General features: G+C 42.9%; 1 protein-coding gene across 2 annotated transcripts in view; it reads right to left on the reverse strand.

Moving 5' to 3' along the window:
- The window catches only part of LOC138304105 (fer-1-like protein 4), a 1,042,026-nt gene that overhangs the window by 191,650 nt on the left and 832,894 nt on the right, over nt 1-17,482 (reverse strand). For both annotated transcript variants that reach the window (XM_069243852.1, XM_069243853.1), the window contains one exon: nt 6,415-6,463. In XM_069243852.1, the coding sequence (XP_069099953.1) occupies nt 6,415-6,463 (49 nt within the window). The remainder of the gene's footprint in view (nt 1-6,414; nt 6,464-17,482) is intronic.

The raw sequence follows: 17,482 nt of genomic DNA on the forward strand, positions 1-17,482 counted from the left end.
ACCAGAGTAACAGTAGTGATTTCAAGAATTAAGCATTACTCTTGTGATGAGAAATTACTGACATTATGGCTGTCATTCTGACCGCGGCGGTCGGCGGTCGCCGCCCGCCAAGCGGTTCCCGCCGAAAGACCGCACCGCGGTCAAAAGACCGCGGCGGTCATTCCGGCTTTCCCGCTGGGCCGGCGGGCGACCGCCAGAAGACCGCCGGCCGTCCCAGCGGGACAGCCCCTTCAACAATGAAGCCGGCTCGGAATGGAGGCGGCGGAGTTGAAGGGGTGCGACGGGTGCAGTGGCACCCGTCGCGATTTTCACTGTCTGCTAAGCAGACAGTGAAAATCGTTGTGGGGCCCTGTTAGGGGGCCCCTGCACTGCCCATGCCAGTGGCATGGGCAGTGCAGGGGCCCCCAGGGGCCCCACGGCACCCGTTCCCGCCATCCTGGTTCCGGCGGTGGACACCACCAGAAACAGGCTGGCGGTAATGGGGTCGGAATCCCCATGGCGGTGCTGCAAGCAGCGCCGCCATGGCGGGTTCCCTGGGCCAGCGGGAAACCGGCGGGAAACCGCCGGCTCCCCTTTTCCGACCGCGGCTTTACCGCCGCGGTCAGAATCGCCCAGGAAGCACCGCCAGCCTGTTGGCGGGGCTTCCGCCGCACTCCGCCATGACGGTCATGGACTGCCAAGGTCAGAATGACCCCCTATGTCATTATACCAGTTGGAATAAATAAAAGTAATTTGGGAAAAAGAATCCTACCGTTGGAGCACAGGAACAGTGGTTTAAAAGAGATTGAGCAGCCGCTGACTACGGCCGTTTATGTCTTTTAGCATTTAGTGCTATGTTCTTAGCGCAAAATGTATCCTCTTCTCCATTTTGGATGAAAATAGTGCTAAATGCTCGATAATGCTTCACACACAATTACGCATAAATACAAGTAATTTTGATGTAATGGCTAGTAATTACATTAGAGAGAATTACGCCAGCTATGCCCACTCTTAATCAGTACCAGTTCGCTGTTGTTTAAAATGCAATACCAATGGTTGCTCGGTTTTGTCAATTGTGACATTACTGTGTGCTGCCTCTTAGCGTCTGTCACATCAATACTTGCTTACACATATCTCCCTTGTCTTTATTCTCCACTTGCTCCATTGGCAGTTCTTTCTAATGACTTTTGACATCACTGGACACTTCTTACCCACTTTACCTGGCTCTGAGACCTCCATCTCCTGCCACACTAGTGCCAGCATCCTCTTTTCTTCTGGAACGTCTGTTTCCACTCTTAACTCTTCTAATATTGGAGCCAATTCACTTATATATTTTGTAAGATTCGGTCCCCAAAGTTATGTTATGTTGATTCGTATAGCGCACTAATCATTTGAGAGGGTATGCAAGCACTTTGGCACATGTGTAAGTGTGTGGTTCCCAAGGTACTTATAAGAGGAGCCAGGTCTTCAGCTTCTTGCAAACTCTTGAAGTGAGGATGAGGCTCTAATGTGTTGAGGGACGTGGTTCCATGTCTTGGGTGCGATGTAGGAGAAGGAGCAATCTCTAGTTTTGCTTTTGCAAATGCAGGAAATGTGTGTGAGTGAGAATGTGACAGGGTGTGGGTGTCTGGTGGTTTGGTGAAAGTGTATTTGGCTGTTCAGATATTCTGGTCCTGTATTGTGTAGGGTTTTGTATATGTGTTTAACAAGTTTGAATTGGCTGCTCTTGTGAATGGAGAGCGAGTAAAGCTCCCTGAGGTGTGGTGTGATGTGAGTGCAGCATGGGAGGTCAAGTATGAGTCTTGCTGCTGTGTTGTGGATGGTATGGAGTCTGTGTAGGAGTTGTTTGAAGATTCCGGTTTAAAGTGTGTTGATGTAGTGCAGCCTGCTGATGATGAGTGCTTGTGTGATGGTCCCTATTCTTTCTCATCCTTGGGTTTACAGATAGAACCATACAAAATCAACGTTTTTTCCTTCTGTAGCACATATTTAGAGATTTCTTATATCCCACTTTCTGCAAACCTCCCCACATGAAGTTCACAGAGGCTGGGATATTGTTGACCAGCACCAGTTCTGAGACCCGGTTTCTACCTATTCTCCTAAACACTGGGTCTTAGTCCAACTGATGCCGTTACTTTGCTTGTGTGGGTCATGACTTGCTTTTGTATGTCAAGGCAGGATACAGGCCATCATAATATGAGACACATAAGAGACAGAAATCTTTTTTTTTTCAACTTTCAACAAGAAGACCTCATTCTTGTATAATATGCATTATTTGTTTTCACACATTTTGGATAGTCCTTCACACTATGAAAGAATCTGATAAGTTTGGGCTTATTAACACAACATAAATATTGGTAAAGTACATGTTCATCCATTGGGGCTGTTTAGCAAGTGTTTATGGTTATGCAGGTCAATGGTATTCTTTTTATTGACCACAGAAAGAAGAAAGGCTGAGTGGGACTGTAGGGATTTAAACCTGGGACCATGATTTTAAACACATCAAAAAGGAGTACACAGTTCTTCAATGAAAGATATAAAGGCAAAGGTTCTGTACTGGCAATACGGGTATTAGAAAGTGCGGGCCCTCACACATCCATATGATGTCACACTTCATCATATTTTAAACACAGATCCTGGAGTGGATGCATTAAGCCACTGAACCATCAGAATCCATCATAGATATAGTGTGAGTGTTTATTTACATGTTCTTTCATATGTGACACTTACTATTTTATGTGTAGCAGTGGACTGCTTATAGAGAAACATAGCATCACAATTACCCACTGTGAACATTGTTTTATCATGTTCCAGCTCCATTCTTCCCAAATGTCATCTCTTTGCCTGCTGCATTTTACATTTTTGCATCTTCTTGCTACAGACTTTTCAGCTCAAAAAATTACGGCCCATCCCACCATTTTGTTTCCTTATTAATAATAATTCCATAGACACAGGAGTTCTTATGCAGCATAAAACTCTACCTGCCTACGTCTTGGCTAATGACCACAGGCTTGATTGGCTGTTTCAACATTTTAGTAGACTGAAATATTAACAAATTCCGGACACCAATCCACATCCATAGAAGTATCCTGTGCCTTACTTTCCAAAATTGTATTTATATCAGCCCATCTAATTTAGATCCACCGATTGAGTGCAATGAAGCAAGTCAGATTTTGATTAATAGCAGCTTTATACCTACATTGTGAGTGGGGGCCAGATCAAGCTCTACCATCATTGTAAATATATATATATATATATATATATATATATATATATATATATGTACGTGTGTGTGTGTGTGTTTCTGTGTGTGTGTCTGTATGTGAGTGTGTGATGTATATATATTTAAATATTTTAAGGTTTAGGGGTTGGCAGAGGCATAGGGTGGGAAGGGTGTTTTTAGGTTTCTGGTGGTTAGGGGTATTGGCCGCTCTGGGTATTTTTAGGTTTTCGGGGTGGGCAGGGGTACAGGGTGGTAAGGGAATTTTAGGGTTTGGGTGTGGGTGTGGGTAGGGGCATAGAGTGGTAAGGTAATTAATAAAGGGAGTTTTGAGAATTCCCCCCAAAAATTGAAATTAATTTATTTAAAATAAAAGAGGGGTTGGTTTTGTATGTATGTATGTAGATGGATGGATGGATGAATGGATAGATAGATAGATAGATAGATAGATAGATAGATAGATAGATAGATAGATAGATAGATAGATAGATAGATAGATAGATAGATAGATAGATTTCACTTACTTTATTTATACTTGCCTTCGCTGTAAAGCAGATGTGTGGTAATTGCAAGTGTTGTAAAAATGTGTGGTAAAAGCATACATGCTAAATGTCTGCATTGCAATGTCATACAACCTTGTGGTCATCTATCATAGATCAAAACAAGCATTTACAATGCAATCGGTCTCGCATTTGCTCCAATTAGAGCGTAAATTCCTAACTGGACTTTTCTTGCCAAATAAATTGAAAATGAAAAGTAAAACATTAGTTGACAAAAGCGAACTAGTTCAAAGTGCCATGGACGCCATGAGCGTGAAGGAGAAACACAATAGGAAAAAGAAGTTCGCTCACAGGGAAAAATATCGGCAATCGTGCAATTATCCATGTAGCAAGGTCAGTGTGCAAGGCGGTAACAAAACCTCCCCAAGGAGGGACAAACATAAAGTATTTACCAATGATAACAAAGGATTTTTGAACAGCAAGCCCACAAGCGAGTGAAAGTGATGGGTGTGAGGTGGGCATGGTTAAAAGCTCACAATACTTACAACAGGTCAAAGCGCTTGAGTGTTTGACCTAAAAATGGCAAAAGACTTGAGCAACAAGGGTGTAGGTGACAGAAGAGGACAGCCGGAGAAAGGAGCAGAGAGAAGTGAACAGAGACACAGGAAGGGAAGGCTAATTATAGAGAGAGAGGGAAAGAGTAACACAAGAGACACACTGGGAAAACAGGTGAGGTGCAGCAGAGAAAGAAAAGTAACTGTTTAAGCAGGGAAAGGGGTGGAGAGAGGCTGGAGGGGTGATACAGAAGGGAAAGGTGTGGGAGAAAAAGTTGGAGAACTATTGGTTTTGGAAATTCAATATGAGAGAGGAGAATGAGAGCCGAGGGAGGCGAGTGGGAGTGGTGGGGAGGGTAAGAAAACAAAGTTGGTTCAGTCTAGGGTCTCCAAAGCAGATTCTCCATCGACCCAGGATCTAAGAGCATGTTACAAGTCTCTGCTTGATACGTAATATTCAGCACTTCTCCAAAATGTAAGTACGGTGAGAGATGCCTGTCACATGCGGTACAAACAGTGCACTCTCTTCTGTCTCCCTATACTATGCACAAGGTAAAAACATCAGTTTCTTACAGATCCCAATTGAAAGCACTCCATTAGCACAGGGCACTATCTTCTCCTAGTGTGCCTGTCTGACTAACCCTATGGTGCCTCCTTCAGTCCATTATATCTGCAGATAATAGCTCTGTGCACACAGTGCAAGTGTCTCCTCCCTGCATGCTTGTTTAACTAAGCCCAAGGTGTAACCTGTGCACTGCCTCCTTCGGTCCATTTTACCTGCCTATTATAGCATAATGCGTCATAGTGCAGTGTTTCCTCCCTGTGTGCCTGTCCACACTAAGTAATACCGCGCAAGCTGTGCAGTCTATGCTGTTTTTCATTGTGTCTGTCTACGTTAAGGTCATGGTGCAAGCAGTGTCTCCTCTGTTTCTGCCTGTACTAAGCACACAATACAAGCAGTGAAGAGCTTGTGGTCAGTGCGTTTCCCTCACCGTGTCTTCCCAGTGTTTACAGTCTCTGTCTGCCTACACTAAGCACCATACAATAGTCCAGTGTCTCTGCCTGTGATATGGCATCCCACACTAAACACACTGTAAAAACAGGCAGTGTTTCCACTTGTGTGGTCTTGCATTACTAACCATGAGACAGACAGAGCACTATTTACAACCTGCTTGACTACACTAAACACATGAAACATATACAGTGTCTACCGTTTTAGCTGGCCAATCAAATGTGAATAACTTAATAAAACATACAAAAAGCAAAAGCTTTAAAGTCTGGCAATTCTAAAAGACACACAAAAAGAAAAATGAAAAGTAAAACAATTGACATAAGTGAGCCGATTCAAAGCACCACAGCCGCCATGAGTGTGTTTGCGAAGGAGACAAACAAGAGGAAAAAGAAGTTTTCTGGCAATCAAATATATTGGCAAATGTGCAATTATCCATGTAACAGGGTCAGTCCCCAAGACGGTAACAAAACAGCCCCAAGGAGGGACAAACGTAAAGCATTTACCAACGATAACAAAGAATTTTTGAAGAGCAAGTGCATGAACGAGTGATAGTAATGGGCGTAAGGTGGGTGTGGTTAAAAGCCCACATAGATACCAAGACATCGGAAAAGCAGTGCTTGCGCACAGCTATGCTCAACCTAAAAATGGTCCCTTTTTACAATTCTTAGACAGAGGTGACTCAAGGAAATCAAAGAATGTTGAACATTACTCCTGGTACAGGATAAGAGAAGAACATCAGAAAACTGATATTTTCCCAGAGAACCAGTAAGATTTCTGGATTTTGCATGAGTATCAAACAGGAGGGGTAGTGATTTCTGACGGATGCAACTTCACACAAAGACACAGCTTTCTAAGAGTGCTATGCAGGGATCCCTAAGTGCTCTAAGCACACATCTCAATGTGTTTAACTAAGAAACATAGAAAGTCACCAGGCACATCCATCGCTTTGGTAAGTTATATTTTACATTTTAGCGGTCGGGATGCATTTGCGTTGTTTGCTGGTTGAGTTAACACTCTACAGTTCACTTATGAGAGCACTTCAGCCGTCTTTCCAAACTCCTGTATGATGTTCAGAATTATTCCTGTGTCCCACATTAGATTTTTTTTAATGACTTGAAATTTTTGCTTTGTCTCAGAGCACAATCCTACCTGTTTCAGGAGGCTCATCATTTTCAGCATCTTCGTCTTCAACTCTAGACTAAAAGTAAAAAAAGGATATTGTGAATGGAATGAAGCAGTATAAACAAGATTGAGGTCAGCAAAAAGAGGTGGCAGAAGGTTGGAGAACGGGTAAGAGAAACCAAACATATTATCCTGTTGTCTCCATTCTCTATTTGTCTGAGGGTGCACTTAGAATGCTGAAAGTGAAGGATGAAATAGAATGTTGGTGAGCAGAGCAAAATAGAAGCTAAGGCACAGAAATAGTTGGAGGGACAATAAAGCCCTGAAAGGACTTACCTACTGTAGCTGTGACCTAAGGGCCTAACTTGAAATACAGAACTGACTAACTACCCCAGTGGGTCTATACTCTTAATGAACCCCTTGCCACCTTTAACATAAACACCAAGCTATGAAGAGGTCATCTTAGAGGGGGAATGAAACACGGATGCATGATGATAAATGGGAGTGTTAGGGAGTAGTGCATTAGGAAGAACACTTTGAAAGTGGGTTATTTTGGCCCAGAGAGTGGTCTCAAATTCTGATCATCTGCCCTGTTATTTTAGTTCTTTACTATAAAAGGAGTTTCTTTCTTTAGTTTTCAATCTTTTCGTTTTAAGATTGTTGGTTTAACAATTTGGGTTTCATAGTTTAATTTTTTGTTTTTGCTTTTCTGCACCTCGTTCTTTCACTAATATTGGTAACCCTGGAATTGAATTCCCACCACCAGGGCTGGCACTAGGCATGGGCAGCATGGGCAGCTACCCAGGGCCCTGCACCCAACATGGGGCGCTGCACCTGTGAGGCCCCCTGCCCTGGGCCCAGCAATGGAAGGGGCCCGGTCCTCTGGGCCTCGCCACACTGTGCCATGGCTGCAAGCCACAAGGATGTGATGTCCCATCCCCTGGGCCTCAATGCTTTACTTCATAAGTGCATGCTCACGGAACAAAGGGCCTCTCGCTGGCTAAAGACCGCCTATTATCGGGGTTCAGTTTAATTTTTCCGACACAAAGACACTGCAGGACACCCACTGTCCCACACTTTTAACCCTTCAAAACAACAAGCAACCCTCTTTCAAGCCCCTGATGAGCTGTGAAAGAGATTCTTGTGGGCAGCTAGATGGGAGAAATTGCAGCACACAAGGGATCCAGCTCAAAACAGCTTCAGAAACACCTTCAGCTACTGGGATGCAGCCAGCCTTAACTAGATGATTGAATGACACCAATACTCAGGACATGCCCTGGGAGTTTAACCTGTAAGGCTGTTTCAAAGTGCTGTCACAATGTTAAATCAGTGAAGTAGGCACAGTGAGATTATTATTTGCCCAGGATCAAACATTTGATTAAATTAGTAGATACAAAATTTCAGTGCACTTGTACTTCGTATGAAGGCTCAACACAGGGCCACTGTAATTATGCAGTCGAGGACAGCCAATTATACATCATGGTTCACTAAATTATGTGTTAAGGAAAGGCAAATTATGAGACGTAATGTGGCACATTTTGTGATAGTATTACTTCAATATTTTCTGATTTGTACACTTGTTAACACTGACTGCACATATGTGGTCCCTCATTATTATCAGTTTAACAACCAAACATAGCAATAAGCAACCAATAGGTGACCAGTCAACCTTTGAAAAGGACATTTCACTGCATGGCAACACGTGTTGCAGCACTTTTATTAACTTTTGAAACACTTGTGCTAGAAACCTTCTTTCTGTTTGAAATCTGTAGATTATGTAGCAGATGATGGATTATACGGCACATGCAGCAAATCCATAACTATGTGAAAACCACCATGGCTGCCTAATGGGATAATTTCAGTGGCATTACCTATACGTTTACCCCTGTATTACATTTAGGTGAATATACCATGTGCCTGGGAACTTCGTCCCTTCCAGGTAATATTCCGTCCATTTAGTAATCATACACCTGCTAGCAGTGTTTAAATTAAATCAAAATACTCCCAATGTTTCCAAAAAAGGCAGCAGAGCAAAAAGTTCAGAAAACTGATTGCCCATGAGCATACAATTTGTCTAAATAGAAGGCCGTGATTAAAAAATGTGTCTCCTCCTTCCACATTCTGAACTAGTTAACTAGATCATAACTGGGGTGTCAGTGATTCCTATGGCAAGGCCAAGTGGGTACCCTTCCCAGGGAAGTGTAATTTGTGTCATATAATGTTTATTTCCATCACATTTAGGTGAAATGGTAGAGCTGAGATTAGCTGTTGAATATCCCAGCCAATGGCTAAAATAGACCCACTGGACAAAGTCCTGTGGCAGTGGTTTCTTACTGGACAGTATACCTGCTAGAAACTGATATGTATTACTAGTGTTTCAAAGCTCAAGATATTCATTCCATTTGCATACCAGAGTTCATTTTCTAAACGTGTTGCTCTTATTTACAATGAGTAGTTAATGCTTACTCCAGGATGTGGTAACAGGATGAGAACTTGTGAGATCTGCCAGCCTTGGGTGGTCATCCCCTGCCTCCCTCCATTTTTCTGACCCTGTTTTTGCTGGATTAAGGACTCTGCACGCTTTACACCTCCTGACCAGTGTTAAAGTGCATGTGCTCTCTCCCCTAAACATGGTAACATTGGTCCCTACCCAATTTGCATATTTATTTCACTTGTAAGACCCTAGTAAAGTGCAGTAGAGGTGCCCAAAACCTATACATTAAATGTTACTAGTGGACCTGCAGCACTGGTTGTGCGACCCACATAAGTAGCCCCTCAACCATGTCTCAGGCCTGCCATTGCAAGGCTTGTGTGTGCAGTTTCACTGCCTCTTTGACTTGGCTTTCAAAACTACTTGCCAAGCCTTAATCTCCCCTTTTCTAACTATAGGTAACCCCTAAGGTAGGCCCTAGGTGACCCATAGAGTAGGGTGCTATGTACATAAAAGGCAGGACATGTACTTATGTGTTTTATTTCTCCTGGTAGGGGAAAACACACAAATTTGCTTTTCACTCCTGTGAGGCCTGCTCCTCTTATAGGCTAGCATTAGAACTGCCCTTATATACTTTTAAGTGGTGGATCCTGATCTGAAAGGAGTAGTCATGTCATGTTTGGGATGGCTAGGATGGTAATAGAAAATCCTGCTTACTGGTGAAGTTGGATTTAATATTACTATTTTAGAAATGCCACTTTCAGAAAGTGGGCATTTCTCTGCACTTACTGCCATCTGTGCCTTATAGCCTGTCTCCAATCCACCTCTGGTCTTTGTGTATTCCACCCAGACAGCCATAAATACAGGACACTCAGTCACATCTGCATTCATCAGCATTCTGAATGGGTCTCCCTGGGCAGAAAGGGTGGAGGGTCTTTCTCCTACATTTCAAAGGCGAGTGGCCTGCCCTCACACAAAGGACTGATAATCCCCCACAGGGATCCTGGCAGGCAGGACTGGACTGAATGAGGAACTTGTGCACTTCAAGACCATTCTTTGAAGTGTCCCTCACTTCAAAGGCACTTGTGAGTACACATACTGGGTCTCTGACCCCACCAAATCAGACACTTCTGGATCTACACCTGGACTCTGTCAGAGGGACTAACTGGCTGCCCAAAGGACTCATCTGGACTGCTTTGCTGAGAAGGACTGCTGTCCTGCTGCTGCCTTGCTGCCTGCTGGCCTCTGACTCTGCTGGAAGGACTCTGCCTTCCTCACAAGCGATCTTCAATGGCTTGGCTTGAGCTTGCCTCCTGTTCTCAGGGACACAAAGACTTCACACCAGAGAAATAAATCGCTGTTTGTCGGAAAATTGATGCAACGTTTCCAGAAATCGGTGCAGCGCCTACCTTGCGGCTAAAAATGTCATGCTTCATCTACCGGATTGATGCAGCACCGCACCCTCTTATTAGCACGTCACGGATTTTCAATGCATCATCCCTGAGCATAAAAATATCCCAGCATTGCAGTGAGTCACCAAGGCTGCGCTCCTGGAAATCAGTGCATCATCTTGCCGCGCTAGACAATCTGACACAGTGCCTTATTTTTCAATGCATCTCTTCCTCTGTGGCCCCGTGCATCGTTATTTTTGACGCATCCCACGTACTGTGTGTTACAATGATACAACCACTGATTCTTAAGGATTGAGACTCTATCAAACATTTACAAAATGATATCTAGACTTGTGCATATTGGATTTTGGTCGTTTAGATTTGATTTTATTCAGATAAATATTATCTATTTTCCTAAGCTGGTATGGAGTACTTTTTGTGGTGTTTTCACTGTGTTACTGTATGTGTTATTGGGTGGGGTATGCCTCTGTGGTCCCGGCTCCTGGTCTCTGGATCACAAGGAGGCTGGGGTTCTCCTCCTCTTTCTTTCCCATATTCCAATTAAAGAACAACACTGCCCCGATCCAGAAAGTTCCTCTTTCCTTCCCTTTGGCCAACTAATCAGAGAGACATTTCCTGTTGGCTCATTTCTGCTTGCCTGGCCTTGGGGGTTCTCTCTTTCTCCACTATCTCAAAATTCCTGAAAAGGTAAAGGGGACTCGTTGACAATTGCCTGGGACTCGTCAGGATGTACAGGGCAACATCTCAGGTAGGGCATCATCCTCTGTCTCTCCTACCCGGCAACCCAGACAGCGTCACAGCAAGAGGACAACATGGCCGAATAATCTAGAGGCAAAGTTCAACGCACGGCCACAAGGCCAAGTGACAGTACCAGTCAAGACAAATGAACACCAAATGAAGCTGATCGTCACCTAAATCATTGTTAAAAAGTTCTTCAGTATCAATATCAAGCCAAAGTGAAGAAAGTAGTTGTGCAATGTCGATGTTTGTCTTAGACAAATGTGGGCATGTTAGACTGGCCACATGTAAAGAAAAGAAAAGTCGACATGAAAAAGCCCCAAAGTAATTCAAACATTGTCTGAAGATTAAAGTAGATGGTTGTCAATACCTTTCATTGTCAACAGTGGTGCGTTGATAAACATTATGGGTGAGGAGTAATATAATGAACTATCTCATTGCCCTGAATGACGCCATTGAAAACTAAAGTATATACTTGGGCTGCATTTACGCAATTGAAAAGTCAAGGTTCATTTGTAGTGACAATGAAATATGAAAAGACAAAAGTGCAACTACCTATTCATGTTCTTCAAAGTATAGCCTCAAGTGCCTGCTTACATCTGCTGATATAGGACTGATATGAGTGAACTACAAAGGAATGCTCATCCTGAAATAGTAAGTCAGTTTCCTTCATTGTTTCATGGGTGAGGAAGCTTTAGACTATGAAAGTACAATTGCATAATTATGAGGACATTCGTCCTGTTGCTCAAAGACACAGATACATTGCTTTTCATTTACAAGAAGCTGTTAAAAAGGAACTTGAATAAGTAGTTAACCATGATATCATTGAGTGTTGTACTGGTCCAATGTCATGGGTTTCTACCCCGTGGTAGTGCCCAAAAAAGACAGTGAAAGAGGTGTATGCATCTGTGTGGATATGCGCCAGGTGAACAAGGCAATTGAAAGAGAACGACATCAAGGTCCGCACATTGCTGACATGATAACAGATTTGAATGGTGGGAAGATCTTCTCTCTTCTTGTTTTAAATAAAGGACATCATCAGTTGGAACTTGAGGAGAATTGAAAGTAAATTACATCCTTTTCTACACATATTGGTCTATTTCGATATAAAAGACTAAGGGCCTGATTCAGACTTTGGAGAATGGGGTTACTCCATCACAAACATGACTGATATCCCCTCTGAATATTACGATTTCTATAGGATATAATGGAATTGTAATACAGCAGACGGAGTAACCCTATCCACCAAACTCTAAATCAGACCCTAAGTTTCGGTGTGTCATCAGCTGCAGATCGTTTTCAACATGTCATTTGACATATTATACAGCCTGTCATGAATGCTTTCACCTTTAGTAATGACATATTAGTTTTCGAAGCTACACAGAAGGAGCACGATGAAGATCTCCAGCAACTGTGTCATTTACTTGCTGATACAGGTTTAACTGTGAATGCTGAGAAATGTGAATTTAATAAGACAAAGCTAAAGTTCTTTGGCAATATCTTTTCTAATGGGGGTATGGCACTAAAGTGCAAGTGTTGTCATCTTCCAGTCCCTTCATAAGATATTTCAATGGTACGTTCATTCCTTGGCATGGCTAGTTACTATTCCAAATACATACTTTACCGTCGTGAGTGCTGCATTGGGATACTTGACAAAAAATAATATTTCATTATATTGGTCACTCGAATGCGAGCAAAGCTTTAAGAGAATCAAGAAAGCTATGGAGAAAGAAACTGAAATGCATAATTTGATACAAAGCTTCATACAGAAGTTGTTGTTGATGTTAACCCAGTCGGATTAGGTACAATCCTTGCACAGCACAGCAGAAACCCAAATTCTCGAACATATTGTGGCATATGCAAGCTAAAATTTGTCCCAAACTGAACATGCTTATTCACAACTTGAGAAAAAAAGTTTAGCAGTGGTGTAGGCTTGTGGACATTTCCACATGTTCTCATACGGAAAGCCTTTTACGCTTGTGACAGATCATCAAGCATTGTTGACCATCTTTGGCAATCTAAAGGCCAAGATGCCTTCTCGCGTTGAACGTTGAGGTCTACGATTACAAGAATACAACTACACAATAGTGCACCGTCCATGGAAAGATCAAAACCCTGCTGACAGCTTCCCCAGAGTGCATAGACAGTGTCATAGGGCTCCTTACATGACCGTCGGAGCCTACATAAATTTCATTGTGAAATCAAACACACCAGCTGCCATTTGGTTGGAGTAAATTGTCACTGCCACAAGACAGGATGGTGACATGTTAAAACTGAAAGACATTATAATACATCAGTCTTGGAACCAGCTCACTCAACCTCTTGCCAGTGACAGTGAATACCAGAAGTTTAAAAATGTCAAACATTAACTGTCTGTGACTCAAGAAGCCATTATTCTGAGGAATTTAAGAATGGTTATTCCAGAGAGTCTTTGACAACAGATAACTTAAGTGATCCATGAAGGACATCCTGGAATCATTGCCACGAAACGAGCTCTCCAAGACCGAGCCTGGTTTCCTCATCTCTATGAGAGAATTGAAAGAGAGTTGAAGGCCTGTCATTAATGCACTTGCCTATCATCAAAAACAAACCACTAAGCACACCTTAAGCATGTCAGAGTTGCCAAAGCATGCATGGGAAAGAATTGCTGTTGGCTTTTCCAGTCCTCTTGACACTGGACATCACCCGATGGTGATTGTTGATGAATACTCCAGTTTTCCATTGATAGAAGATCTCTCATCTATCACTCAACAAAGAGTCATCAAGAGATTAGACTGCTTCTTTGCGACATGGGGTGACCCTGCGATCTTAAAATCTGACAATGGCCCACCTTTCAACAGTAGAGAATTTAGAGACTTTTTCAGTCATCTTAATGTGAAGCATCAGAAGAGCACATCTCTTTGGCCACAGGCAAAATGGCCTTATCACTCGTTTCATGAGTACATTGAAGAAAGCTGTTCAGTGGGCTGTATTTTAAAAGCTCGACTTTAAAACTGTCTTGAATTCTACCCTGCAAGCTTACCTTTCAACCCCTCACTCAATCACAGGGGAACTGTAACTTTGATGTTTGGGAGAGCTGTGAAGAGCAGGTTACCTCAATGCACCAACAAAAGATCAAGTACTGAGGAAGAAACCCATACCAAAGACTTGGATCATAAAAGGTGAATGAAGGCCTATCCAGACAAGCAACAACATGCAAAAGACATTGTTTTCACTAGAGAAGATCAAGTGCTTGCCCGTCAGTTGAGAAAATGAAAGCCTGATGAACCACTTGATGCTGAGCCATTCCATGTCATAATCAGCAAAGGACACATGGTGACTGCCCACCATCCTGCGAAGTCCATTACACAAGATTTCTTGCAGTTTCGGCATGTCGATCACCACTAATCAGATGCTGATGTCAATGTAGAGACTCGTTCTGAAAGAGCAATTGAAAAGCCCCTGACTGCTGTTACTCCTGAATCGCCACTGTAGATCATGGACACTTCTCTTGCTTGTTCCCAGTTTTCGAAGACACAATCAGGATGAGTAATCACAGCACCAAGAAAGTGCTTTGAAGAATTATGATTGTGTATATATTTGTACATTTTTTAATTTTTTATTTAACAGAGGGGGAGATGTAGTGTCGTTTGAGTTATTAATGATGGAACCCTTTTGGCTCCTGATGGACTCTGCAGAACTGTGATATAAGTGTTAGAGCATGGTCAAGTGGATGCAGGTTTAGAATGTGAAGTTACAAGCAGCCGAATAAAGATGTGTAATATCGTGCTTCATGTGTGGCATAGTCATTGGAGGGTATCCAGGTTGGGTAGGATGCCACATTTGTCAGCTATGTCAACTACCTGGCCTAAAAATGCTAAGGTAATGGTCTCCTGGAGCACTTGGTATTACCACTCTTCCATATTGCCTGAATGCAGGGGCTAGTTACCACATTCATATATCAGATCAATTTGCACACTAATACACTTCTTCTACCTCTATATAAACAGCAACATACTTTTTGGACCAGGCCCTTTCTATAGGGTCACTCCTGATTTTTGCCTTCCTTTCCTGAACACATTTTCATTGGCTTTTAGAACTCTGCGTACTTTACTCCTGCTATCCTGTGGTAGAATGTGTGTGTTCTCTCTCCTAAACATGGTAAAATTGGCCTGCACTTGTTGGTGCATTTCATTTACTTATAGGTCCCTGGTAAATGGTGCTACATGCTCAGCAGGCCTGTAATTTACATGCTACAAGTGGGCTTCAGCACCCATTGTACCACCCACTATAGCTGCCCAGGCTCCTAGGGCAGGGTGCATGGTTTTTAAAAAGTAGGACATGTGTATTTAAGGTTAAATGTCCTGTTGCATGTCCTGACGCTGAAAAACTACAAAAGTCGATTTTCACTGTGGTAAGGCTATCTCTACCATAGTCTTAATATTTGATAACTTCAGTTTGGAAAAATATAGAGAAATTCTACTCATTCGAATTGCAATTTGAAACATTATTTAATAGTAATGGAGGATTGTAAGCTACTGTTTTGAAAGTGGCACTTTTGGAAAGTTGGAATTATTTTGCCTAAATCAAATGTGCCTTTCTGCCAGTGTCCAGGGTCACATAACTGTGAAAGGCTCTCTTGTAGTGCAATGTGTATTCCTTCCAGACACTGGGGCAAAAGGGGCCTGGGTGTAGTGGGGGTGGGCCTTCCTGACAGGATGGCTGGGGAGGAGTTGTGCTCTGCCCAGATTACACTTCAAAGTACCCTGCCTGCAGCACACACAAAGGAACCTGACAGCAGGCTTGCCCTTGCCTTTGCCACCATATACAGATTGAGCAAACCCCAGGCTAAGAGGAAGAACGGACCAGTTTGGGAGTAGGTCAGGAATTGCTCACCACACAAAGGCTTGCACCACATATAAATGTGGTATTTTCAGAAACTCTCACCCAAAAACTCCTGGGTCTGTGGAAGATTCAGAAGAAGGACTGCCCTGCTATCTCAAGAAGGAAGACAAATTGCTTACTATGATCCCAAGCTCCCCACAAGTGACTTCAAGGGTCAGTTGTCTGACCTCTTGTTTGAGCTACAGGGACACAACAAGCTTCCAGAGGTGTCTCTGCAACTGTCCGGCTGACCAGCACCAACACACCTGGACCTGCTTGAGCCCTGCTGCTGGCCCCTGCTAAGGTGAGTCTTTAGCCCCAAGAAGTGCCCCTCTAGGTCCTGGGCCAATGACTGGCATCAGAGTGAATTCATCCAGCCTCAAAACCACAAATCTTGAGTTCCAGGTAAAGATTCAGAGGTTTTTAGGCTCTTCATGAAAGGAAAGGGACTCCTTGCATCGCCCGATGACCATCTGTGATGCCAGCTGACAGGAATCTCCAGAGAAGACCTGCTCTTTAAGTCCGCTCAGAGAGCCAGTAACAATGGTGAAAATCTGTGTTGACCAGCGATGACAGACTCTCCGCAAAGAACAGAGACCATCCATGATTTCCAACCTGCTACTTGCACCAATAAATTCTCCAGGTGTTGTCCGCGAATGTGAGGCTCTGATGCAGTCCAGTGCAACCTCATAACCGCAATAGGCGATTTGTGATTTTCTGAGCTATTTTCCCAACAAACTTTAAATAATCATAGCTCTGGTTCTACTGATTAGATTTTTGTCATTTAATTTATTCAAATATACTTTAATTTTCTTATGTTGTTGTTTCACTTTATGACTGTATTAGGGCTGCATGAATACTTTATACTATGCCTCTAAGTTAAGACTGACTGCTTTTGTGCCAAGCTATCAGAGGGTTAAGCACAGGTTTATTTAGTGACTTTTGTGGTTCACCCTGACAAATATTGTGGTTATTACTTGAATGGGCTTCCTCCCTTCTCAACAAAAAACAAAATTTCTTACAATGCTCAACCATGCTGATTTCATCCTGCTTGCACACAGTGTGGATGCAGGTGCTCGTCTCAGCAACCACACAACATCAGAAAAGGTAACACCCCACTGCACCTCCAAGGCATTTGCCTTAATGTTGTTTAAATTTGACTATAGTAACATTGTGTTCTTCAGCTTAGCTAGCTCCCTGTTAATATGCAATCAGGCAAAATAAATAAATATGGGGAATGTGGGACAAGGAAGGAGAGAAGGAATAGAGAGGAGGTGGAGGGTAGAGAGAAATCAAATGTCATGGAAGGTGGTGGAGCAGAATGGAAGGACATGGAGAAGGAATGGGAATGGTGAAAAAGTATGGAGTAAGGTTAGGAAAGTTGGGAGGTAGTTTGGGTTAGTGAGAGTAATGAGGGAAAGTGGAATTAGTGGGAGAAAGATGCAGAGAGATGGGGAACAATCTCAAGAGGTAAGGAAAGATAGAGACATTTGGCAAGGTTAGAAGAGAGGGATGGGAAATGTCAAGAAAAAAGTAAGCTAAGGGTGAAAAACATAGAAAGCATATCGGCCTCGTGCTTAAATTGTTAACCCATGCCATATCACTAGGGATACATTGGTAGACACATTGGTTTTATTAGCAAAGTGTTTGT

The sequence above is a fragment of the Pleurodeles waltl genome, chromosome 7, assembly GCF_031143425.1.
Source record: "Pleurodeles waltl isolate 20211129_DDA chromosome 7, aPleWal1.hap1.20221129, whole genome shotgun sequence".
In the NCBI taxonomy this organism is placed as follows: domain Eukaryota; kingdom Metazoa; phylum Chordata; class Amphibia; order Caudata; family Salamandridae; genus Pleurodeles; species Pleurodeles waltl.